This window comes from Rhinolophus ferrumequinum, chromosome 25 (assembly GCF_004115265.2).
Source record: "Rhinolophus ferrumequinum isolate MPI-CBG mRhiFer1 chromosome 25, mRhiFer1_v1.p, whole genome shotgun sequence".
Lineage (NCBI taxonomy): Eukaryota > Metazoa > Chordata > Mammalia > Chiroptera > Rhinolophidae > Rhinolophus > Rhinolophus ferrumequinum.
The window spans coordinates 34,754,071-34,780,887 of record NC_046308.1 but is presented as its reverse complement, the minus strand read 5'-3'; the positions used below and the strand labels follow the sequence as shown (position 1 = coordinate 34,780,887).

The following is a 26,817-nucleotide window of genomic DNA, read 5'->3' as shown; positions in this document are numbered from 1 at the left end:
CCGGAGTGCCCTCTGAGTGAGCAATCACCTGGCATGGGGTCCAGAGAGCTCTTCTGAGTAACAGGTGGTTATTTGACACAGAAGGAAGAAGCAAAGAATGGGGGGGAAGGGAGAATTCAGAGCATCAAACAAGTGCAAGTGGACTTTGGTTTCAATTCCAAATGGTCATAAACTCAAGACATTAGAAACGAGTTTAGTGGGAACAACAGAAGGAGCAAAGGGACAGTGACTAAGGCCATTTCTAGAAACAGACATGAAAGTTATGGGGAACATGGTTGACGGTGTGGGGATTAGATGTTGTTAACATTCTCTTTGGCCACCCTTAACTCCAACAATTCTAACTTAACAATTCCACAAAGTATGAAAAAAATTAACAAGAAAAATTCTTCTATTTTCTTTATAATAAAAGTAATCAAGCAATCGATCCAAATTTCAGAATAATGTTGATACTAGAGAAAGTCTGACACAGTGTTATGGGAGAATTAGCAAAACTTATAAAACTAATTAAATTAAATGAGACTAAATTGATAGATTTCTGCAAATAGTTAATTACATATAATTACAGGATTTGGTCAAGGCTCTCTAATGTATCAATGTAAATGAAGCTTTGAAAGCAGTTCTCTTTGAAAATTAATTGGGTGGTTTAAAGAAAGAAAAAAACTTGTCTTTAAAACAAGAAAGTCACAGTATTTGGTAAATCTGACAAAGATATAAGAAATGTCTTATTAAAGGTCATTTGAACTGTCGAAGCATAAAGGTAGCCAAGAAAAATAATCAGGATGCCAGAAAACAGCCCAATTACTAGGAGGCCTTCAGGTTCCACAGTGGACATTCTAAGCACGGGTCTATTTTTGCTCACATCTCCTCTTTCCTTTTACCTTCCGAGTTCTAATTGCCTCATACCTTAATTACCTCAAGAACCTATTGATTGGGTATGTCTTTCCCACTCATATTCATCCCACATATGCATTCCAGAATGTTCTTATGAATAGATTAATCTCATCATATCTTCCTCATTAAAAACTTTCTGTTGTTTAAGTAGCTCTCCACTACTTGCGAAATAAAAACCCAAACCTTGGCTTTCATGACTTGCCCTACAGATTCAACTTACATTTTCTTTCTTTCCCTCGCCAACCCCCAAAGCACAATTAAACAAGTGTAAACAGCTCCCACATAGATTCTGTACTTTTCTCGCTCCTGGTTCTTTCCTGTCTGAAACTGACATTCTTGGTTCTTTTTAAATATTATATATTTTCATAAAAGCTTAATTTGAATTCCTACAATTTCCCTGAATCCTTTCCTATTTTATCATTCTTTCCAGCTCATTCTCTCTTCTGCAGACCTATCATTACCTTGCACTACAGCTGTTAAATAAGGCCTTTGAAGGCAGAAACACATTTTACACGTTACAGTATACCCACACCCCGTCGCAGTGCCCCGCACAGTTCCTTGCAGAAAGTATGCATTTAAAAAATAAAATATTTGTCAGAGCTAAAGATGCACATCTCTCTAAACACTGACTTGTAGTTAACAAAATATCTTGGATATTTTTTCTATAGAGGTGAGAAGACAGAGTAATGTAATGATCACTTATAACAGGGTTCTCTGAAAAGTCTCCATCTTTGAATATTACTTTAAATCTACTTTTATAAATCATAAACAATGTTTGGTTTGCAAAGCTATTAGTAATTTAAGGGGCCTGTTTTTGAAAAGCCATTTTGGTCAAGGAGAGGTTTTTGATTATTATTCCAAAATCTAGTTAAATGTTTAATTAAATATAATTTAAAAAATTTAAATAGTTGTAAAGGCTTAATTAGAAAGATAAAAACTTTAGTAGAACTTGAGATGGTACAGAAGGGGGTAGGTTTTATCAATGCAGTGATTAAAAACATTTAAAAAGAGGAGTAACTTCAAACAAGAAAAAACACAGGTAGAAAAAAATATACTCAAAGTATTTACCAGGAAGGGTTATAAAAAATGTTGAATACCATTCCAGACCACATGCTTCTAAAAAAGAAAACAACAACAAATATTCCAAGTTCCAGATAACCCCAGCCCTTGATGTCCAGAAGTGCAGATACACTTTAAATTGCAGCTTAGGCGCAAAGGTTTCCTAATACTCATTTGATCCTGATCCACATTCTGAGGCGTGCTACAAAGGAAGTGGCCCACAGAGCCTTCTGCATCTTTAGCTGAGGTGCAGAGGACAGAAAAAGATAAGAGGACATTTTCTCTCCATTGCTCTTTTCCCACGCCTTTGCTTTATGATGAGGAGAAGCCCTCCATGGAAGTGCCCAGACGCCTGGAAGACGGTCTGGTGAGTCAGCAAAATGCAGGCAGATCAAACCGACGTGGATTTGAGGGAGGATTGTGGTTTGGGGGTGCATCTTCATTGGTCACCTTTCTGCATCAGGAAAACAAGACGGTACGTCCTCTTGTGACACCCCCAATCACAGCAGCTCCTGCAGTTCTGAGGACTCTGCCCCGGTCCCACGGCTGACTCTGCTGCCAGCACACAGAGTGCAGGGTCCACCTGGAAGAGTGCCATCCTTAGATCTCATCCATGACACACTTGTAACAGAATCGTCCACAAGGAGCCATCCAGGACAATTCGAGTGGCACATCAAACATCACACCAGAACACCAGGTCTGGGTGCTACTCCTGAAGCAGGCTACGCGAGATCAGCATCCTCATCACTTCATTGCTACCTGAAGGAAGGAGCAAGAATGAAGGACTTAGTGCGCACTCTGAGAGCTCAGTAAAGCTCTGACCAGGGTACTCCAGGCCCAGCTCATGGATGCAAATTACAACTGATGCTTTTACCCTTGTGAGGGATGGGATTATCACAGACTTCTCTTCAAAGTACAGAAAAATGTCAGAAAGTGAGGAATAAACTTACTCAAAAAAAACCAAAAAACTCTCCTGATTGTAAAAATGCTTATTTTAGGTAAAAGAAACAAACAAAAAACCAAAAAGCAATATAAAATGGTATATAGTATAATTCTATTTTTACAAAACATACTTACAAAAGCATAAAGACCAAAAGGAGGTATTTTCGTACTGAAACATAAAAGGAGACCAACCTTTCTGTCCATGGATGCCACCGAGTAAGCATAGCTAGATCTCCCCTCACACAGTTGTCCTGTCTAAGTCAGAGTCTCCCAAAGAGTCTGAACAGCTATGGAAGCTCTTCATCGGGGGTTTGAGCTTTGAAACAACCGATGAGAATCTGAGGAGCCATCTTGAGCAATGGAGAACGCTCACAGACTGTGTGGTGATGAGAGATCCAAACACCAAGCGCTCCAGAGGCTTTGGGTTTGTCACCTATGCCACTGTGGCGGGAGTGGACGCAGCCATGAATGCAAGGCCACACAAGGTGGATGGAAGAGTTGTGGGACCAAAGAGGGCTGTCTCAAGAGAAGATTATCGAAGACCTGGCACCCACTTAACCGTGAAAAAGATTTTTGCTGATGGTATTAAAGAAGACACTGCAGGACATCACCTAAGAGATGATTTTGAATACTGTGGGAAAATTGAAGTGATTGAAATCGTGACTGACCAAGGCAGTGGCGAGAAGAGAGGCTTTGCTTTTGCAACCTTTGATGACCATGCCTCTGTAGACAAAATTGTCATTCAGAAGAAATACCATACTGTGAATGGCCACAACTGTGAAGTAAGGAAAGCCCTGTCTAAGCAGAAGATGGCTGGTGCTTCATCCAGCCAAACAGGTCAAAGTGGTTCTGGAAACTTCAGTGGTGGTCAGGAGGTGGTTTTGGTGGGGATGACAACTTTGGTCGTGGAGGAAACTTCAGTGGTTGAGGTGGCTTTGGTAGCAGTTGTAATGGTGGAGTATATGGTGGCAGTGGGGATGGCTATAACAGATTTGGTAATGATGGAAGCAATTTTGGAGGTGGTGAAAGCTACAACAATTTTGGCAATTACAACAATTAATTTTCAAATTTTGATCCCATGAAATGAGGAAACTTTGGAGGCAGAAGTTTTGGCTCTATGGTGATGGAGGCCAATACTTTGCCAAACCATGAAACCAAGGTGGCTATGGCGGTTCCAGCAGCAGCCAGTAGCTATGGCAGAGGCAGCAGGTTTTAATTACTACCAGGAAACAAAGCTTAGCAGGAGGGGAGAGCCAGAGACGTGACAGGGAAGCTATAGGTTACAAGAGATTTGTGAACTCAGCCAAGCACAGTGGTGACAGCGCCTAGCTGCTACAAAGAAGACATGTTTTAGACAATACTCGTGTATGGGTAAAAATCTCAAGGACTGTATTTATGACTAATTGTATAACACTTATTTTAGTTTCTGTTCTGTGGAAAGTAGAAAGCATTCCAACAAAGGGTTTTAATGCAGATTGTTTTTGTTTGCACCCATGCTGCTGTTGATTGCTAAATGTAATCATCTGATCGTGACACTGAATAAATGTGTCTTTAAAAAAAAAGGGCATCCAAAGTATTAATTCTTGATGTGGAATCATGAGTAATTTTTTTTTTTTTTTTACTTTTCCTATATTTTATAATTTTCAATAATAAACCAACAAAGTGATAAAAACCAGTGCCCAAATTTTTCCACGAGTAGATGATGGTGTAGTCTGACATACAAGGTGTGATAAAAAACTATGGTGAATGTTTAAATAAGAAAAAAATTATTACGGTAAAAAACACATTGCCATTAATTCCCCTCAAAACACTCCCCCTCGCTTTGCACAAACTTATCCCATCGCTCTTGCCACTTTCTGAAGCAGTTCTGGAAGTCCTCTTTCGTGAGTTTCTTTAGTTGTATTGTTGTGGCTACCTTGATGTCCTGAATCATTTTGACTTTGAGGAAGAGCCAGAAGTCGCACAGTGCCAGATCCGGTAAATGAGGTGAATGAGGACACACTGTAACGTTTTTATTTGACAGAACTTGCCGTACAAGAAGCAATGTGTGACACAGAGCATTGTCATGATGGAGGATGATTTATGACACACTTTAAAACACATCTTTTCTCAACCGTTGCTCACACCTGCCTGACTGCACCGAAAAGTTGAAACTTGTCACACACTGTTACTAAGGTTCGATGGGCCACTACCTGTACTAAAGATCCCTGCCTTTCCATTGGATGGCACTTGGCAGAAGCATTCACTGTATTTTGTGATCACAACGGAAAGGCTTCGTGTTACAAATTGCATCTGATATGGCAATTTCTGTCAAATAAAAACATTAACATTACGGTGTGTCCTCATCCACCTTATTCACTGGATCTGGCACCTTGGGACTTCTGGCTCTTCCCCAAAGTTAAAATGATTCAGGACATCGAGGCAGCCATGACAGCACAACTAAAGATACTCACAAAAGGACTTCCAGAACTGCTTCCGAAAGTGGCAAGAACGATGGGATAAGTGTGTTCGAAGCGAGGGGGAGTATTTTGAGGGGGGATTAAGAGCAATGTATCTTTTACTATAGTAAGTTTTTTTTAATTTAAACATTCACCATAGTTTCTGATCACGCCTCATAAATGTATCTAGCTTTTCTCATTTGTTCTAACAGGGTTAAAAGACAGAGAGGTACAATGAAGGTGAAGTTTCTTACACTCGTGATACTGGGTGAAAAAGCAATTGCAAGAGTAGTAGAAGGAGTAAGACTATAGGGAATTAATTTGAGCACTAGCACTTGAGCTTATAAACATACTTTAGGCATGAGGTTTGCAGCAGAAAGCAGAGACTAAGCTTTGGAACATAACACCAGAGCAGTGAGTCTCAGAGTGTGGTTCTCAGACAAACAGCAGCAGCAGCCTCACTTGAAAACTTGTTAGAGATGCAAATTCTCAGGCCCACCCAAGACCCACTGAGTCAGAAACTCTGGGGATGGGGCCCAGCAATGTTTTCACAAGCCTTCCAGGTGGTTCTGATGTGTGCTCAGTTTTGAGGAGGATGCTTTGAAAGCAGCAGGGAGGCCCGCGCTCACAGGCTTTCCAGCTATGTCCCATTAAAGCTGCCCCACATTATTTTACTGAAAACTCACTTAGATGAGCCTTTGCCCCATCTGCTTTTCTTACAGCATAACAACCCCAGCTACCTATGCTAGCTGGAACATCAGATATGTAATTTCAAAACTTACACACTGGTGTGGAGAGTGGAGGAAGCCATGTTCTGAGCATGACTCCAACAGCTTATACTTTTCCCAGCCCGAATGTCTGTGATTACCAACAAAATACCCACATACTGATTTATTTTACTGAAAAACCCATTAGCAATCCAATATCGACAGAGGTACCTTTTAGACCATCTGGCTGTGACAATCAATTTGCAGAGGCAGCTGGTGATCGAATTGGCTCACATTTGCCCTATACATTACTGGATACAGAAGTTTTGGGATTCCTGAGGACCAAGTACTTCAAAACAGTAAAGAATAATCACTGCTGCAGTTTTCAAAATTTTTCTCATATATTATCTCAGTTTGAGCCTTCTCTAAAATTTACAAAGAAAAAGAGCAGAAGTGGAGTGAATCGATGACTTCTTACTCCCATGACAAAGCAGAGCCTCCTAACTCCCAGGCTAGTGCTCTGCGTATGGCACCAACAGTCCCTTCCAGAACAGGGTCAGGAGAGCAAAGGACAGAGGAAGAGGATGCCAAAGACAGACAGGGCCTGGTGGAACCCTTAAAACACATCAGCATGGGGACAGACAGGCTGGGGAGAGTGGGGATCCTGTAACTGTTCTGAAAGAAAGAGAATGGTGTTTACCTTCTAGGATTTGATGGACCCTGGAGTCCCGCACATACTGCTGAACAGCATAGTCCTTCAGGTAGCCATAGCCTCCGTGCATCTGTAGGGCCTGGTTGCAGATCTGCAGGGAAACAGGGATCAGGAACCTCTGATTTCAGGAAGACTGGAACAAGTAGCTTTGCTCTTCTTACCCTAGCTCCCAATCTGGCAGCCTGGTATAACCCACTATGAGAAAGAACAACCTACAGATGACCAGCCAAGCCAAAGAGGGGCCTCGTGTTCTCCATGGTCAGAGTCAACAAGAGAAGTTCACCTACTTAACTTGTCAGTTCCCATCAGAAAGGCGAAACACACTTTTGTCTTTCTGGCTCATTGTCTGCAGGGAAAAGCTACCGGCAATCACCTTGGCTGGGATTCTATGAAGCTAAGGTGCCATCTAGTGGCAACACAGCCTCAATGTGGAAATACAGAGGGTGTCAAAAAAATGTATACACATTTTAAGAAAGGAAAAGAACTATTAAACTTGTAATACTCAATATATACTGAAAACAAAAGATTAATACAACTCATGTGTATACATTTTTTTGGTGCCCCCAGTAGTTTTGCCACTGACATTCAAAGAGGCATTGGGTTGCTCTGAACCTTCTTCCAAAGGTAGGTCCCATCTAGAACACAACCAAAGGACAGGGACAGAATAAAATGTGTAATGGCATGGACTAGGTAAAAGGCCAGTTACGAGAGCACACATGGAGGCTCTCAGGAGTTAACTTATATCCTTACACCCCAAGGCCATCCCTCCAGCATGTCGGCAGTTGACTTAAAGCTCTCAACACCCCTGGCCCTAACAGCTGCTCCCTGTTCACCCAGGAGAAACAGGGCATCGTCACTTACAGCAAAACATTCATCGGTGGCAAAGAGCTTGGCCATGGAGCACAGGGCCACTGCATCTTCCCGCTCCTCCTGCAGAGCCATGGCCGCACTGCGGATCAGCAGTCGTGACGCCACCAGCCTTGTCGCCATATCGGCCAGTTTGAATTGCAGGTACTGCAGCAAAAGGGGATAAGAGAGCCAGACAAGATAGGTAGGCTTAGAGCAGCACATGGTCTGGGGCTTCTCTGAGGTCCCTTTTCTCAGTGATCCTAAGCTTCAAAGCCTCCTGCCTCTTCTACAAGAAACATGTACCGCCTTGTAAGTTCTAAGTCCACTTCACTTGCCGTGCACTTCACTATTACCTCTGGAAAAAGTTTACTGATGGAAACAGAGCACGAGTTCTGGCTAAGATGGGGGCAGAACTCCCCACTCTCCCGAAGAACGTGGGCCACAGAGCAGGTCTCATGCAGAGTGGGAAGCAAATGCAGAGACACCTGGACAGTTACCTGCTTACTGGCCAAAGGCTCTCCAAACTGCTTCCGGACATTGAGGTGGTCTCGGGTGAGGATGACTGAAGCATGAGCAGCCCCCAGAGAGCAGGAAGCTAGAAAGGAAGAGTGTCGACACTTCAACTGAGCCGGAAGGATGGTGCTGCTTGTCCCAGCCCACTGCCCTCCCTGCCCTATCATTTTATGTTCTCACCAACATTGATCCTCCCTCCGTTCAGTCCTTTCATGGCGATGAGGAAACCCTGCCCCTCCTTTCCAATTCTGTTGGCCGCAGGGACAGCACAGTCTTCAAAGATCACGGCTCGGGTTGGCTGTGAGTTCCACCCCACCTGGTAAAAATCAGGGACTGTATGCCTGCTCAACCATTCACCACTCAGGGCAGTGTTCTCTTTTGACAAAAGTCTGTGAAGTATAGGTTCCATTATCCTGAGATTTAGACCCTTGAGAACTTAAAATGAGGGGAAAAATAAAAGTTCAGAGTTAAATATCTGTCAACTCTGACAGATTTTTTTTTCAGCTAAACATTTTTTAACCGAGTAAGAGCATCTACTTTCTAATGTCTACTCTAGCAGATTAACCTCCTCATAAACATTTCTCACACTTTCTTGTAGGATTGGGGCAGGACTGTCCTCATTTTTGCTGCCTCTATGAGTACATTGTTTTATTAAAAAATATAGAAAATGTAAGAATTATCTGGATTATTTGTCCTTACATAAGGACAATATAAAAACTATTACAAACAACAGCCACATTTCTTCTTTCAAAAGCTTAGTGTTCTAAGATGTTATGAATAATATTCACCAGGTTGTGATACCTCGACAAGCATGAATCTGCAGAGAGATCCAGCGCTGGCATCAGGTCATAAGAGGCAATTATGTGCATCTTTTGCTAACTTGGCTTTCAGTGACATCACATTGGCTACCTGAAATCAGCCAGATGGGAGCATTTATACCACAGAAATTGGCAAACACTACTGGTAAACTCTGAGGGGTTTTTGGTTTTTGGTTTTTCTACTAGAGACCTGATTTACCAAGACATCCTGAAATACATCAGTCACAAGCCCAGAGAAAATTTTGAATACCTGAGATACAGTCCACATCATCGACCAACTGGCTGTATTTTCAATCTTTGGCCAAATCACTTGGTTTTTTTGTGGCCTTGGTTTTCCCTTACATAAGGGAGTTGTACTAGAAAACCAGCAGAGCCACTTTCTTCAAATAAAATCTTCCAGATTTTCATATATAAATAGATTAAGGCTCTCAATACTTGACACTTTCATCTCCTCTTCCAGGTACTTTCCAAGGGTTCAAAGAACTCTGAGAGTTGGTGATGCAGATTTTAAAACCTCAAGACTATATAAAATCTCCCAGTTCCTGTAGAGCTCTGAAAACACTACTGCCTTCACATCACCATCACTTCCTTATATAAAAACACTCAATAACTCCCTTTTGTTGGGAAGATAAACTTTATTCCTCAGCCTTTTACTTAAGGTCTTCTAAATGTGGCCCAATCTTTCTTTACCAGCTTTCTCTTCTATAGGTCACCTATAAGTATTCTCCACCCCAGTCAAGCTTGTCTACACACTGTGCTACTGGGTTTTTACACCCATACTTTTGTTTATTCTGCTCCCTCCACCATGAATATCTCCCATCCCCAAACTCCATCAGTCTAGCTTAAATGAAGCCTCCTGAGACCTTCCCAGTCACTTGAACCAGCAGTGACCTTGTTCTCTTTCAGGCTCTCATAGTCTCAGCATAAGTCTGAAACCTTCCAATACTGGCTTATATTTTCACTGGCCTATAAATTCACAGGTGTTTACCGGTGAATTTATCTTCCCAACTAGAACATAAACACCTGAAAGCAAGAATGGAATAGAAAGTTCTGACCTTAATAGTATTTAACTATAAAAGAACCAAATACAAATAGCTGCCACCTCAGACCTTCTGCCTTTTAACCCCTTACTGTGAAAACACCTTCTTCCCTATGCAGAGAGAACTACTCCATCCCTAACCCAAGCAGAGCCCCTGGGAAGTTGAAGCCAGTGAGAGCAGATGGCCACTGTTCCTTTGGAAGCCCCTACACCCCTGGACCACTACCACCAGAGCCCATTTCTTTTGTGAGTCTTGTCTTCAGTCCCACATATTATCTTCACATTCTCTTCTAAGAGGCCTCACTTCCACCCCTCCCAGGAAAAAACTCATTCTTCTATACAAAACCTTTGATTAAATTGTCACATAATTTTACAGGATCCAGTTATACTGATTGAGGTTTTAATGTGATGATTGTTTCAACGATAATATTGAAGACAAAGCAAGTCCTCATTACTTTCCCATAAAGTCAATGCACAGCTGGTGGTAAAGCTCTCAGCTGCATAATGTGTTGTGCCAAGTCAAAGAACATGCTTGCAGGAAAAAGGCCACGGAGCAGGGACAGGGAAAAGCCAGTTGCTCAGGTTATCAGAACGCCAAATCAACCATGAGGATCAGTGGGTGACTCCTCACCTGGACCTGCAAGGCTCTACCTACCGTTCCACCTTCATCCCACACCTTTCTCTTCTTTGCTCACTACCCTTGGTTCATACTGAACTATTTTTGGTTGTTCAAATCTTATTCCCATCTTATTCCCATCTCAGGCCCTTAGTTTCTGCTGTTGTCTCTGCCCAGAATTTTTCTCCCAGTTCGCTCCTTCTAATATTTTAGATCTGATTTCAAATGTCTGGCTTCACTGAGTGATCCCTATCTAAAGAAGCTCTCCTCAGTCAGTGTCATGTCATCCTGTTTTATTTCCTTCCTACGTAGCACTGAGCACTAATGGAAGGCACCTTTTTTCTTCATGTCTCTTGCCTGTCCCTGCTTACTAAGATGTAAATTCCACGATGGCAGAGCATGTCTGTGTTGTCTACCACTCTATCATGTTCCTTAGAAGAGTGCTAGGCACACAGGGGGCACTCACCAGCAGTAGAATGAATGAAGAGACATCCTTCCAAATTTCTCTTAAGTCAAAAAATGTATAAAGCAAAAGTAATGATTAAAAAAAAATAAACAAAGAAAATAAATGAAAGAAAATATATATGCTTAAAAGAAACAGAAGAGAAATAGAAAATGAAGGGAAGAAAAGATACACTTCTGTTAATGGAACTTATTTGCAATTTTTCTCCAGGCACCAAACTTGTTAGCTTTGGTATTCTGTTAACAGATACCACAAATATTTAGGTGGATACTACCTATGTCTGTCGAAGCAATCATCACATTAAAACCTGAATCAGTATAACTGGATCCTGTAAAGAGTACATAAGTCAGTCTGTGTCTTAGAATCCAAAACAGACATTCCTCAGATCAAGAAATCCTATAGCTAAATATCTTATATATCATACCTAGGATATACGTCTTACATACATAAGACGGCATTAAGTCTTATAGTCCTAAACAAGGCTGGTAGTGACTTTTGTATTGCTCCCGGAGTTAGCATGGGCTTTGCACACAGTAGATGTCCAGTAAATACCTGCTATGCTACAAGAGGTATTAAAACTAATCATAACTCCTTGGCAGTTACAAATGATCAGGAAGGGTCATGCAGAGAAATCTGGAAACCCTAAGAGTATGACAGAAGTATATTTACGGGTTATTTCATTACCTGATGTCTCCCCCAAAGTCCTAACTGTAAAAGAGCACATTGGAGGTAGGTGACTATTCTGTTCATCTAGCCTAACAAATCTTAAAGGTCTCACCCTCATCACCAGCTAGTCACACAATCACAGTTCTGCTGTTCGTGGCCTGGCTATGAGATGTCTTAGTCCTAGAAATGTCTTCTCAAAGCAACCATGGAAACACTCTCCCTCTTACATCACTGAAATATCCACAATTATCAATGAGTTTTCCTTTATTTTTTTTTTAAAGAAAAAAAGTTGGCCACATGCCTATCATTTCTAAGACATCTAGTCAACACCAGATCTTCTATAAGTATTTCCTCCTGGGATAACTAAAATAAGATGCTGGATAAGAAATACAGGACAAAAGTGGAGGCAGGAGCGATGACAGAGAAATCACTCACACTGAAACAACAGGCAGCTTGTAGAAATGACTGGCACTTTTGCTAGTGGTCTAGGGTTTCGTTAACGATGTTCTATTCTATTTTACATGTTCTTGTCAAAATTCTACTAGAAGAAATTGCCACCAAACAAGTTAGATAGTATGCGAACCTATTTCCTGAAACAGAGCAGAACGTGGTCTGGCAGGTGGGAGAGTCTCATAACTTGAATTACTTCCCATCAACAGCCACTTACCTTCTTTTCCTTTTTGCCAAAGCTCAGGCCAGGGGTCCCCTTCTCAACAACTATGCATGAGATGCCTTTGGGGCCTGGTCCTCCTGTTCGGCACATGACTACATAGATGTCTGATTCACCTCCACCGCTGATGAAGGCCTGTGAGGGTGGAGAGGTGGTGAACAGGAATCAGCGATTGCACCAGTTCTCCGAGCCTAGCATCTGGGAAAATACTTGAGGTCCTCCCATCAAAAGGACACTAAGAGATAGAATGGCACAGAGAAACTAAGAAGAGGTAAAAAGAGTCTGCACTGACTGAGGAATCAGTGATCTAGCTGATGAGACTACCAAAGGGATAGACAAAAATGAACAAAATTATCTGGAATCAGACCAAAAGAGATAGAAACAGTGAAGGTAAATAAAGGGAAATTGGTCAGAGGTTCTCTGCCCAACACGTAAAAACCCTATGGGAATATTAACTCGCAGACAGCAAGGATCCAGGCAAGGTTAGCAGGAAGATGGAAACGGTCTCCAAGCTCTTCTGGGAGGAGAGCTCTCTGGTACCTTGGAGCCATTGAGGATGTAATGATCTCCTTGTCGTTTAGCTGAGGTCAAAAGGGAGGCAGCATCGCTCCCGCTTCCTAAAGCAGGGATCAGAGAGGAAAAAGAGGGTGGGGGAGAACGTCAGTGAAGTTAGGGGAGCCCCAGCACAGTCCCTTATAACATACAGCTCACAGTTTGATACTTTAAAATCCAGACAGCCGAAGTAACTCTGTACTTGGTATAAACTGCACATCGCAATCAGACCATCTTCCATCTGTCATCACACTAACTTGCAGTTAGCTTCCTGCAAAGAGCCTGGAGAGACTCTGCCCTAGAGATCTCTTAGTCTTGTGACATCAAATCATAAGAATCTGTTACTCTACAACTATGCACGGCAAACAATGGTTATATGTATCAATGGGCTAAGGAGTGCTCGGTGACTTCGCGTACCATCTCACCTGCAGTGTGGCGAACCCACCTGGCTCAGTGAGGCAGTATGAAGCAAACTTCTGCATGGTACAGAGTGGCGGGCAAAATTTGTGCCTCTGTTCCTCATTTCCAAAGGTATCGATCATCCAGGCACACATGCTGACAGGGACAGCAAGAACAAAAGACATTCACAGAGATTAAGATGGGAAAGAAAAGGACATTTGCGGGGGAAAGGGATGGGGAAAGAGAACAAAGGCAGAAAAGTAGAGAGAAGCAGAAGAGAGAATGGGAAGGGAAAAGTCACCACTGAGCAGATTCAACATTAAAGAAAAAACCTGGATTAAAACATATTCCTGGAACACGTACCCCCTAGAGATAACCAGGGCCAGGGTATTTCTCACTTGGATGTTCATGCTACTTCTAGTGATGTTAACTGAGCTCCCTAAAAGTCAAAGAGTTTTTCGTACTTTCCCAGTTCCTGGAGGTTTCACCTTTGGGTTGAGGAAAAGGGAAACTGGGCCCTGACCACTACTGGGGAAGTCTGGTACCACTCAATCTAGAATTTGGAAGAAGGCAAGCAGACATACAAGATTCTCTGAGCAACATACAAGATTCAAGTGCAACAGGCAGCAGCATACTTAGATTGAACTTTTAACTGTGCAGTTCTTCAAAGGCACTCAATCTGAAAGAGAAATCTTTTCCCAATTTATCTGAAACTTCCCAGTCAACCCGTGTAAGCACTTCACTGTGCTTTCCAAACTTGGGCACTCACTTGTGGATGCTTATATAGGCTGTAGTGCTGGTGCAACCTGTAGCCAAGGCTTCAAAGATGACAGAGGTATCAAGCCGTGACAGTCCAGACCCACCTACATCTGTTCGTACGTAGACCCCACCAAAGCCTAGCTGGGCTGCCTTCCGCATCACGTCCACTGGAAACAGTTCCTATGTACAAAAGAGAACAGGGTCACCAGCGAGTGATGCTTAGATGGACTTTTCTAGAGGGCACAATGAGGGATTAAGATGTTTGCATTTGGGAGTGTAGGGATTCTCTTAACTTAATATGCCCATCTGTCATCTATACAGTGGTATCATTTAAAATGCATTCTATAAGGACTGATTTTCTGGCATTAAAGTTTCTTTTTATTACCAATACACCTGCTTTGGGTTTAGGAGTGATCCAAATCTTTGTACAATTAAAAAAAAAATACAGGTATCTTCAAGACGATAAGGATTCCTTTCAGGAAAGGAATCATACCATTACCAGTACTCTCATTTGTAAGTGGAGATTAAACACTGCCCAATTAGGATTTTAAGGAGATGAAGATGAAGCATTTGTGGGAACATCTAGCCACAAGCAAAACTCCTACCTTCTGGTCCCACTCGGCCATATTTGGAGCCATCTCCTGGGCAGCAAAGTCAAAGGCCACTTTTTGAAATTCTTTCTGTTCTTCATTTAGTCCCATGGAAGCTATGGACAAGATTGCATACATTCAGTTTCAGAACAGGGATCTGGGAAGAGTACCACAAACAAGAATCTCCATGAAGCCGGGGCAGCAGATCTACTACAGCATTTCCCATACAGTACTATCTTTAGCATCCAGAGAATGACACCACCCACCATCAATCAGTTTCTTTGATACATCATCACCTTTTTCCTTCTTCCTTTACTCCCAAGGGGATTGGCTGACTTTACTTACCTCCTAATTATTCTATCGATACTCTTCTTCATCTCTTCCTCCTCATAAACCCACATTTAAAAAAATAATAAACACACACTGACCCTCAAATTATGGTAAACATTTTTCTTTTTTCCTTTAGGCTGTCCTACCTTTTCTGTATTTCTATCCTGCGGAAATCCTATCTACATATATCTGTCTATAGCTGTCTACCCGTACCAACATTCATTTTTAAAAGATCAACTGGGAAAGAAAGGTACACATATGACGTGTGATCATGTTTATATATACATATATATATATTTAAACATGATATATATATTTATTACAGTAAAAGACACATTGCCATTAATCCCCCTCAGAACACTCCCCCTCACTTCGAACACATTTATCCCATCGTTCTTGCCACTTTCTGAAGCAGTTCTGGAAGCCTCTTTCATGAGTGTCTTTAGTTGTGCTGTTGTGGCTTCCTCGATGTCCTGAATCATTTGACTTTGGGGAAGAGCAGAAGTCGCATGGTGACAGATCCGGTGAATAAGGCGGATGAGGATACACTGTAATGTTTTTATTTGACAGAAGTTGCTATACCAAAAGCGATGTGTGACATGGAGCATTGTCATGATGGAAGATGATTTATGGCGCACTTTAAAACACATCTTCTCTCAACTGTAGTCACACCCGACTGACTGCACCGAACAAGCTGAAACTTGTCACACAGTGTTAACTAAGGTTCAACTCTGTTTCCTGTATTGAAGATCCCTGCCTTTCCCTGCTCTAGTAGGGCAATTTCTGTCTAGTAGGGCAATCCCCTACTTCTAGTAGGGCAATTTCTGTCAAATAAAAACATTACGGTGTGTCCTCATCCACCTTATTCACCGGATCTGGCACTGTGTGACTTCTAGCTCTTCCCCAAAGTCAAAATGACCATGAAAGGTAAACATTTTGAATGAATTCAGGGCATCCAGGCAGCCACAACAGTGCAACTAAAGACACTCACTAAAGAGGACTTCCAGAGCTGCTTCAGAAAGTGGTTAAGAATGATGGGATAAGTGTGTTTGAAGCAGAGGGAGTATTTTTAGGGGCGTTAATAGCAATGTGTCTTTTATTGCAATAAATTTTTTAAAATTTAAACATTCACCATATTTTTTTATCATACCTCATACTTTGGTTTACTTCCAAATTAAGGAAAAAGGCCTATAATAAGGCCATGCATATGGCAAGTCTCAGACATTCATTGAGAACAATGAATGAAAATCCTCCAGTGTTAAAAACATGGTTAAGGCCTCACTAAATCTGTTTTCACCTCATGGACTCAGAATTCTTAGAAAATTTTCTATCCTGACTATCAGTGCTGTGACTTTGGGTAATTCCTTCACTTCTAGGTCGAAGACACTTAAAAGCTAAGGAAAATGGATTAACTGAGCGATACCAACAGGTAGTATAGCTTCATTGGGAGAAGTTTCCCTAGAGCCTTAAACATCTTGTAAAAGACTACACTATAAGAGTATTTCATCAGAGGTGATACTCTTTAGGAGGACGATATCTATGTCTACCTACATAAAACAGAGTGATTACTCCATTCACAATATTACTTTACAAATTTTCTTTAATCAGTTCCCTAATGACATGAACACTTTATTTTTTTACATATTTTGAAAAAGTTGCATAGAGTTATGATAGGACTGAATTGGAAAGCAGAGCTGCAACACAACTAGCTAGTTAAGTAAGGCCTAAAATATGTTTCCTGTTTTGCAAGGTGATACAGACTTCTACGTAGCTAGAGGGAGCAAAAAGTAAAGACTTAGGCAATGCTCCTGTGAAAAACAACCTCGTGGGGACAGTGCAGGGAATTTAGAAAAGATAGGACCACATATCCTGGGAGCTGGCACAACACAGTAGGATCAGCAACCGGCACAATTGACTTATATTGTTCACAATTATTTCTCTTGTTGTTTCTCTTGTTGTTATTTTTCTTGTTATTTCTCTTGTACTGCCATTTTGAAAGGACCACCTGCCTCAGGTGTGCTAAGGAAAAATAAAGGAGTGTATGCCTATACTTGGAGGCACAGTGAAGCCCTGAGGTACAGTGGTGGCTGTAAAAATGTAAGGGGAAAAGAGAAAATGTAGGTCTCTATTATCTAAGGTTTCATCCAACAATGCTAAAAATTCAGTCATTCTGGGGTGATGCTAAAGAGCACTAAAGGAAGACCATGGAGCCACACTCGACAATAATTTATTTCAGTACCTAATACTGACACACAGCCCTTCCAGCAGACAATAAGCTCAGGTGGCAGAGTCTGTTTCTCTGGGGCAGACCTGGTCACCTCCTGTGAGAGGCAGGAGAAAGCAGTCTGTTTGTATCAGGACTCTTATTAAAATGGGAAACTCAGAAATGAATGGTGGTGAGGATTAAAGATTTGGCTCCCTTGAGAAGCCCGCAATAGAAACCTACATTGGGTTCTACTCTCAGGAATATCGTTAGGGATAAACAATTCAGGGTTCCCTGACGAGGAGTCAGGTCATTTATTTGCACTATTTTGCAGAAATGCTCCTGTAAATCATAGTTCAAAGACCATTTACAAAAGAATGTCTCCTGCAGAGCAGTGCTGGGGTTACAAAGATGAATATGGTCTTTGTATTCACACATAGGGTGGCATAAATGGTAATAATGCAAACATCTTACTGTGTAAAGAGAAGTGTTACACAGTTTCAGTCCCAGCAAGAGTTCAATAAATGTTTAAAATTAATTGACAGAGCAGAACAGTTTAAGGGAAAGGTAGATTTGAATTGCACCCTAAGTAAATAACAGGTAATAGATGTGTGCAAATCATATGTAAAAGTAAATACAATATAATTACATGTTTTAAAGATAAGGAACAAACAATTAATTTTAGCATGGGAATGCTAACAAAAGGAGAGCACTTCTTGGAGAAAAACAAAAGTGGAAAAGCCAAGTTGAAAAGCAAATTATACATGAGAAAGCATAGTTACTAAGTAAAAATACCTAAGCTCCCAGAAACATACCCTCTAAAAACAAAACAAAACAAAAACCAGGCCACATGAAGTTTGGAGTTACTAGCAGAGTTCAAGAAGCCAACATACACACATATTCTCACTCTCACTCTCTCTCTCTCTCTCTCTTTCCAAATAATATAAGAATTTTTAAATGCATCCAAGTAGAAACCTAACTAGAGAATCAATAGTTCTAGTATTTGAGAATCTTCGTGTTCAAGGAATGCTTGGGAAGTTGCAGCAAATTATATTGAAAGCGCACAGGGCAAGGAATTAGTCATTTGAGCTCTGGTTCTGAAATTATTAACTGTACAACTTTCAGTAAGTCAAGTACATTTGTAAACCTTATTCCATTGCAAAATGAAAGGGCTCCACTAGCCAGTGAGTAAATTTCCTCATCTGTAAAATGACAATAACACCTGTAAAATGTGGAAATTATATAAAATAAATATGTAATATATTAAAATATAATAAAATCACAATTCTCTTAAAAATTATTTTCACATTAAAATATGCAATGAAACAATGAGAAATATTTGTTGATCACTTCCATTAATTTGATATTTTAATGTGTAGGATGATATACTGAAAGGACAATTTCCTTTCATTTTACTATTTAAAAGGTATTTCTTTTAAAAACATGAAAAAGCACCTCATCAGCTGAAGTTATACCACTTAGCTGCTGGAAATAGGAAATACTCATATTTAACGTATTTGTTACCAGAACAACTCCTTATCTACTTTGGTATCAACAAGGGTGACCCTGTTTACCAAATTCTAAGTGCTAGAACAGGGCAGCACCTTGTGAAGGTGACACTGAGGAAACAAAACAAAAAAAACAGTATTCTATACCTTAGTGTACTTTATAGATCTACGTGTCAACCTAAGGGATTCATAGACTATTCTGCTGTAAAGAAAAGTGTCATTTATTTAAAATTTAAAAAATAATATTTCAGAAGAAAAAAGTGGTTAGGTGCTTGACAGAGTCTCAAAGTGACTGGGTATCCCTTAATCAGCATAGGTCCTCACTACTCAGTTATTCACATCTAAATTACTGTGTTTCCCCAAAAATAAGACCTAGCCGGACAATTAGCTCTAATGCGTCTTTTGGAGCAAAAATTAACATAAGACCCAATATTATATTATATTACACTACACTACATTACATTACATTATATTATATTATGTGACCGGGTCTTATAGTAAAATAAGACCGGTCTTATATTAATTTTTGCTCCAAAAGATGCATTAGAGATGATTGTTCGGTTAGGTCTTATTTTCAGGGAAACACAGTATCTGCCTGGTCCCTGAAGACATTCAGGTCTGTAAACTCTGGTAGTTTCCCATTTGCAATGATATATATTTTTTCCTTTAGAAATTTAAACAGTAAAAGTGTTTCATAGCTATAGGTGTCAAGTTATAAAATCTAAACATGTGAGCAAATCTTGTACTTGCTGGAGCTTTTGTTCATCTATCACCACCAACACCAGGCTTTTCAAATTCTTACTGCTTTTGTTGTTGATTTCTTTTTTTTAAAGCCACAAATTTCTTTCTTTGCTGTTTGGTGCCTGAGTCTCTAATCATCCACTCCTCATTTGAAAGCCGGGATAACAACAGAATATCTCATAGTAGTGAGGATAAATGTAAAACCCTTACTTACTGTATCTGTAAGTAAACTTATGAAACATGATATTTAGAGGTTGGTAATATTGAAGCAGGGCCAAGCCAGGCCTCCTGTACTGAGAAAGCCTCCGGGATGCCCTGCTGCCATTGGGGCTGGCTTCACTTTTCCCTTAGCCCCACAGTTAAACAGTAAATCACGCTCACTGTGGCTGCGCTTGGACGGCCTCCTGGAGGCCCTGCTCTGTTCCTGTTCCAGATCCTTATATTAGAAGATCGCCTTGTAGATGCTTGCTAATAACAAACTCTACCCTTAGCATTTTTCCCAGGTTACTGCCCCACCGTTCCGGGATCACTGGAGCCACAAGAGATACGATGACAGAGAGGACAGAGAGGGGCATCATGAAAGGAGAACAGGCCTCCAGGTCGGCCTGCAGCCTCTGGGAGAGAGCCCTGATTTTCCCTTAAATAACCCCAGCAGGTCTGAGAACGTTAAGGCAGTTTTTGGAGGTGTTAGCCCGGCTGCCTTCTCAGACCACCGGTGATCTGATAATAAACACTTATTCTATGACCCAACTCCTGAGTCCCGTCCGCTGAGCGGAGCTGGCAGCACCAGCCCCGCACTCGTTTGGCCTCCGGTTACAATATAAACTAAGTTAAGTAAGATTTTAACAATAAACGAACAGCATCAAGAACAAGGATTAAGCTGTATTAGCTGCAAAGTATTTTCATATCTCCATTTAACTTTAGAGGGCCCCATGCGGTAGGAAGTCTGCCTTTCAGACAAGAAACTCCAAGTTCCTCTAGACCGATGCGGTGGGTAGGAGTGAACTCAGGGCTCAAGGACCAATGAAAGGTCTGGGGCACACGTTTCAGAAGCTTGGCTTCGCATCCACATCGAGGTTAGGCGTGGGCGAGTAGCAGACAAGGCCCAGGGGCACAACAGACAGACTGAGATCAGAGATTGGCGAGGGCGGCCAGGGAAGCCACCCAGATGGACAGAATAGGGTGATCGCCCAGGGGTAACGACCGTGCTGACCGCCTGAGGATGACGGGCCGGCGTGGGTAACCTGGCCAGGGGTGACGGCCTGAGGGGAGCCGGGCCGGGGATGACCGCGGTGCAGACCTCCCGGGGGTGACAGCGCGGTCCGCGGCCCCTCCCGGGTCCGGAACACCTGCACCCGCGGGAGAGCCTTACGATCGATGCAGGAGACCAAGTTCCGGTGGCCGCTCTCGGAAGCCCGGAGACCACTGCGCGTGCAGCAGAGCTGCGCTCCGAGACGCTGGCAGCCTCTCCGCAACATAGCTGCCGCTCCTGCTACAGCCAGCGCCGGAAAGTACTTGACCTCGGTCGTCCTTCCTCTGTCCGGGCCTCGAGACCAGAGACCCCATCCCGCACCCCGCCCCACACAGCATTCTGGGAGCTGTAGTGCAGATCCTCACGATCCGGATTCAAGCGGGTTTGCGCAAGGAGCGGGGACTACAACTCCCAGAGATCTCCGGAGTCGGGGGCAGGAGAGACACGCCTTGAAAGCGCAGCCGGGAGGCTGTGCATCGCCTTCTGGTGCGGGGGAAAGCGTGTTGTCTGCAGGATGGTGGGACTGGTTCAGTGAGAGAAGGATCAACGACACAACCGAGAGGATTTAGGGGTAGGTTATGCGAGATGGAAACGGGGGCGTAGATAACTGGGGGAAGTATTCGAAGGGCTCAAACCCAGTTGTGTGTGTTCTTCGGAAAAGACCCTTGGGGGCTGAAACCCTCTAAGTTTTCTCTCATTGTCTGCATCTATGCAGGTTTCTGGGGCAGATACAGAGTTGCCGCTAGAATCTCTGGGTAGATTCCAGAATCTTCTGCTCTTCAGCCCGGTGCAGGGAAACCATGCCGAGACCCAGGAAGAGGCTGGCTGGGGCTGCTAAGCCAGGTGAGCTGCACCTAGGCTGCAGAAAGGCCACCCCTTAAAAACGTTTCTCTAGGTCTGTTAAATGCTGTTCACTTTTGACTCCCAGCTTGTGGAGAGAATCCTATGTGGATTATTTTTTGTTATTCCTAATCGCCCTCCATCTACTTTGCTCTTTCCACCAAGCTTGTACCCAGAGTCCCTTCTGCTTGTTTGTTCGTTCAAACAATAGCCGTTTGGTAAGCACAGACATCTGCAATACAGGGAGGCATGCACTACTAAGGTCAGTAATATATACAGTTCCTACCCTCGAAAAATGCACAGACATGAGTGAAAGGGTCCAGGAAACTGGATTGCTAGGTGTGTGAGAACAGGGATCACTTGAGAAGGAAGTGGAATTCAAGTCTAGCCTTGAAGAATGGGAAGGTTTTTCCACAGGCAAAGACAACAGGGTATCATTTTTATATTCACGAGGATAAAATGGCATCTAAGTGGATGAAGAGCAGGACAAAGCAATTAAAGGTAGAGGGAGTACCTCTTTGGGGAATGGCAAGGGTTCCAAATTGACAACACAGTGTTTACAATGTGCCTATTGAGTCTAAGGGGACCACTAGGCACTAGGCTAGGAAGGGTCAGAGTATTAGACATCCATAAATGATATTTAATGACTGATGTAGGAGCTTTGACTTAATTCAGAGGTTGTGTGGTAGTCACTAAGTGTGGATTCAGATAGACCGGTGACAGGTCCTGATTCTGGATGTGTAACCTGGGAAACATTTTCCAGATGAATAGAATATCTCATAGATTATATAGATTAACTGAGTTACAGTTAGGGTAACAGAGATTAGGGTTTGCCATATAGTAAGAAATTAACAACTGTTAGTTGTTGAGTGCTACTGTGTTCTAGGCACATTTTCTCTAATTATCTTAAGATAAAATCTAATCTTTACCATATCTACGAAGTCCTGAATGAGCTGTTTTGTCCAACTTCTCTTGGCACTGCCAAAGAGCAAAGAGCAGAGAGGAGACGGGCCACAAAAGCACAGTAAGCAAGAAAAGAAGTATGAGGTGATGATGGTAATAATAGCAAGTATTTATTGAGTATTTATTATTATGCCAGGCATTGTCTAAGCCCATTGTTTCTACTGTCTCATTTAATCTTCAAAACAAATCCATGGAGTAGGGCTTCACTTTCCTCATTGGAGAGAATAGCCTCAGCAAAGGCACAAAAGAGAGTGAGGGAAAGAAAAACATTTACTGACTAAATATAGGCCAGGTACTGTTAGGACCTTTAATCTTAAACCACAATCATGTAAATTATTCTTATTCCACTGACTGGATAATCCAGAAGATAATCCTGTAAGGTAGGCTTTCTTGTCCCATTTTTATAGGTTAAGAAACTAAAGTTCAGCAATTTAGTTGCTACTGCTAGTAACTGACAGATCAGGAATTTAATCTAGGAGGTCTGACTCCAAAGCATATGCTCTTTCCACAATGGAACGCTACCTCTCAGCAAGCATGATAGCTCTCTTCTTTTTGCGTCTATTGCAGACAGGAAGGGGCCAGCAGGAAAACGTACCAAGACTAAGAACCCAGGTGAGGCATCAACTAAAGTGAAGAACTCCAGCCCTCAGACTTCAACTTCTCAAAATTGTGGGAAGAATCTAAGCAAATACTGGCTGATGAAGTCAGAGCCAGAAAGCCGACTAGAGAAAGGTGTAGATGTCAAGGTGAGATCATGTACCTGTTTCCAAGCTTTTTTTTTCTTTTTCAATAAGAAATGAATAGGAACACCATAGGGTTCCATCACCACCTTCTTATCTTCGAAGGGTAGGGGAAAGGTAGTAAGGAATAAAATCAGGATTTATTATTGTCAACTGTATTTTTTGTGAATCCTCTAAGATGGGTGGCAAACCTTTTCTGTAAAGGGCCAGATAGGAAATATTTTAGGCTCTTGGGTCTTATAGTTACTATTGCAACTCTGCTGTTGTCGCAAGAAAGTGGCCACAGACAAGTAAACAAATAGTATAGTTGTGTTCCACTAAAACTACAGAGGAGGCCAAAAACCCACCTACACCTTTTTTTTTTTTTTTAAGGAGGGCGCAGCTCACAGTGGCCCATGCAGGGATCAAACTGGCAACCTTGGTGTTATTAGCACCATGCTCAAACCAACTGAGCTAACCGGTCACCCATAGACATTTTAAGAAAAGAAAAAAACTATTAAAATTGTAATAATATATACTGGTAACAAAAGATGAATGCAAGTCATGTGTATACATTTTTTTGGCACCCCTGCTATTTACAAAATCAGGCATGGGGCAAGATTTGGCCTAACAGCTGTAGTTTACCAACCCCTAATCTAGACAACATTTCAATCTTAGGATGCCCTTCTCTTGCCTTTGCCATGTTCCTGGGTATTTCCCTGATTCAGGGAATTAATGTAAATCAATTTTAATAATAGCCCAGAGAAAATATAATTAGAAACATTATAGAGTAGATAATATTTAATAAGTGAAATACAAATAACTAGACGTTATCCTCTGGACTGTCCATTCAACTAATCCTCTTAATTGGCAAGCATAAGGTAACCCAAGGCTTATCGTGTTTCCCCGAAAATAAGACCAGGTCTTACATGAAGTTGTGCTCCATAAGACACATTAGGGCTTATGTTCGGGGGATGTCATCCTGAAAAACCATGCTAGGGCCTATTTTCCGGTTAGGTCTTATTTTTGGAGGAAACACGGTACTTACATGTGCCCAACACAAGTGCCTCTGTGGAGCTACTTCCCATTAAAGAACTACACTCTCACGATAGCCAGGAGCACCCTCAATGTAGTGGAAGGAGTGATCTTCTTCCATATATTCTTATCAATTGGCCCAGGATTATTTAATGAATGGCTTGATTTCCTGTCGCCTAGTTCAGCATTGAGGACCTCAAAGCGCAGCCCAAGCAGATAGCAGGTTGGGATGGCGTTCGCAACTATCAGGTAAGAGGCAGGACCTTGAGACCCAGAGTGGGATAAATGCCTGCATCCATGCGACTTACTCAGTGGCAAAATCTCTTTGCCAAGGTTGCTTTTTCCGAGAACTGAAAGCTAAAAATGTACTCAAAAATACCTTAATTTCTCTGACTGCGTGCAATTTGCAAATGATGTGTATTCTAGCCAATGTCCTGATACAAATTTGAGTATCTTGGCAAAGGCAAGAATTGAATTGAATTGGGGGAAATTGGAATAAAGAAAAACTCATCTAATAAAAGCAGACTTGATTTTTACTAATAGCTAGTGTTTTCCAGCTGGTGGGAAGGATAGTTCTTATTTCTTCTGCCCTGGGACAGGCCCGGAACTTCCTTAGAGCCATGAAGTTGGAGGAAAAAGCCTTCTTCTACCATAGCAACTGCAAAGAGCCAGGCATCGCAGGGCTTGTGAAGGTTAGTTGTACAGGCTTTGGTCTGAATCCCTCCCCCCTGAGGAAGACTTACTCATATAGACACAGAGGGATACAGCTTAAATAAGTAGTGAAAAAGAAGTACCTTCTTCCCTATCCCTACTCTCACGGGAATATGGAAAAACTGCCCTCGCCCCTTCCTGTGTGACAAGGGCTATAACAAGGTAGGCTACATTTCAGGTCCCATTGGCATGGACTTCTCTCCATTTCTATACTTTGGTCTTTCACTTAAATACAAGCTTGATGGTATAGCTCTTCTAAGCCAGGAGTTATCAGGATAAAATTATTCACTGCAGGTGAAAAAACAGTGGCACCAGTAACCCTTAATATTTGGTTTTAGAACATACTTTTAATATTTTTGTCAAAACAGGGTTAGTTTCCTGTTTTCCTTAGTGTGTGTATTATTTCCAGATATGTGAGCCTCGGTGGCTCTGCAGCACGGCAGATGGGATAAGAAAGTTGTTGGAGCTAACTATTCAGGCAAATGACTGGAGACTTGGTTTGGTTTCAGATTGTGAAGGAGGCTTACCCAGACCACACACAGTTTGAAAAAAGCAATCCTTATTATGATCCATCCAGCAAAGAAGACAACCCTAAATGGTCCATGGTAAAGACTACTATTTTTCCTATTTCATGAGGGAAAGGATGGACAAAGAGAGGGAGGAAGGTCTGGGGTGTCTTAACTCATATGAGGTTACCCTGACTTTGGAGATAGAACAGAACACTAGCAACCCTGCTCATAGCAACCTCCTGCAAATAGCTAAAACACAGTGGATAGAGTCCAGCTGGATATGTCTTCCTGTCTCATACACTGTTATCATGTAGGTGGATGTACAGTTTGTTCGAATGATGAAGCGTTTCATTCCCCTGGCTGAGCTCAAAACCCATCACCAAGCTCACAAAGCCACCGGTGGCCCTTTAAAGAATATGGCGCTCTTCACTCACCAGAGACTGTCGGTTCAGCCCCTGACCCCAGGTGAGAGTGGGCCCTATACCTATTACCCACACACCAGAATGACGGTGTGAATTCACATTTACTCATTCAACTTGGCACTGTATTTAACCTCTCTGAGTCGGTCTGCTCACCTGTAACATCCTCATGGGAGGAAATATGTCCTGAGTTACTCTTTATTATGTACCCAGTGCCCAACAAGTACGGCACATAGTAAGACGCTCCATAAAGTTTTTGAATGAAAGACGACCTGCCTCAGTAACATGAGCAATGCCCAGCATAACTTCCCTGTTCAAGAGGAAACACGAGACTTAATGCTTCCTTTCTTTTTCCCTTTTTGGAAGAGGAGTTTGATTTTGTTTTGAGCCTGGAGGAGAAGGAACCGAGTTAACTGAGACACTAGCTGGAAGCGGCAAGACATCACTCCGAAGAAGTGAAGCTTCTATTAAGACACAAGGGAGGTGTAAGGAGGCTCGCTGGCTATAGTCATCTGGGGTTGTGTACATAAGGGGGTTTTGTGTACTTTTCTCAATAAAAGTGTTACCAAGAAAAGTGTGAAGCTTTTCTTTTACAACAGCATTGGGTGTAGGAGACTGCGCCACTACAGGTCTCCTACCTCCACGCTGGCTCCTTTTGCCCCTTGGCAAGCTGCAGGGCTACCTCTACTGTCTTCCTTTACTATAGCACATATCAGTGTAGGGCTCAGCCTGTTAACACCTACTGAAGAAGACTTTGTCTACACGTCTTCCTTACCTGCCTCTGGAGTCATATGGGTCACACGGGCGTTTAAACCATCAGCAGTTTTCAGGACAAGTTGCTAGATAAAGGTAAAGCTGGAATCCTTCCTCAGCCATGTGCTCGTGTAAAACAGGTGTTTGATAA

At 42.1% G+C, this 26,817-nt stretch overlaps 2 protein-coding genes across 6 annotated transcripts; one reads left to right on the top strand and one right to left on the bottom strand.

Moving 5' to 3' along the window:
* Positions 1-2,346: 2,346 nt before the first annotated feature.
* ACAD8 (acyl-CoA dehydrogenase family member 8) lies at positions 2,347-21,083 on the bottom strand. 2 transcript variants are annotated; one of them, XM_033097177.1, is made up of 11 exons: positions 20,766-21,083; positions 14,699-14,799; positions 14,104-14,273; positions 13,381-13,490; positions 12,924-13,000; positions 12,381-12,518; positions 8,292-8,427; positions 8,096-8,193; positions 7,611-7,763; positions 6,738-6,840; positions 2,347-2,709 (listed from the first exon to the last, which is right to left on the bottom strand). In XM_033097177.1, the coding sequence occupies exons 1-11, from the start codon at positions 20,941-20,943 to the stop codon at positions 2,657-2,659; spliced, it is 1,317 nt and encodes a 438-aa protein (XP_032953068.1). In that variant the 5' UTR covers positions 20,944-21,083; the 3' UTR covers positions 2,347-2,656. The 2 variants fall into 2 exon arrangements, with proteins under 2 accessions (XP_032953068.1, XP_032953069.1); XM_033097178.1 differs by having other exon boundaries at positions 20,838-21,083.
* Positions 21,084-21,128: 45 nt separating this feature from the next.
* Positions 21,129-26,799, top strand: THYN1 (thymocyte nuclear protein 1). 4 transcript variants are annotated; one of them, XM_033097183.1, is made up of 8 exons: positions 21,129-21,288; positions 21,433-21,560; positions 23,088-23,266; positions 24,455-24,523; positions 24,832-24,966; positions 25,495-25,590; positions 25,809-25,959; positions 26,276-26,799. In XM_033097183.1, the coding sequence occupies exons 2-8, from the start codon at positions 21,518-21,520 to the stop codon at positions 26,287-26,289; spliced, it is 687 nt and encodes a 228-aa protein (XP_032953074.1). In that variant the 5' UTR covers positions 21,129-21,288; positions 21,433-21,517; the 3' UTR covers positions 26,290-26,799. The 4 variants fall into 4 exon arrangements, with proteins under 4 accessions (XP_032953074.1, XP_032953073.1, XP_032953077.1 ...); XM_033097182.1 differs by having other exon boundaries at positions 21,130-21,288; positions 26,280-26,799; XM_033097185.1 differs by having other exon boundaries at positions 21,131-21,288; positions 24,874-24,966; positions 26,280-26,472.
* The last annotated feature ends 18 nt before the right edge of the window (positions 26,800-26,817 follow it).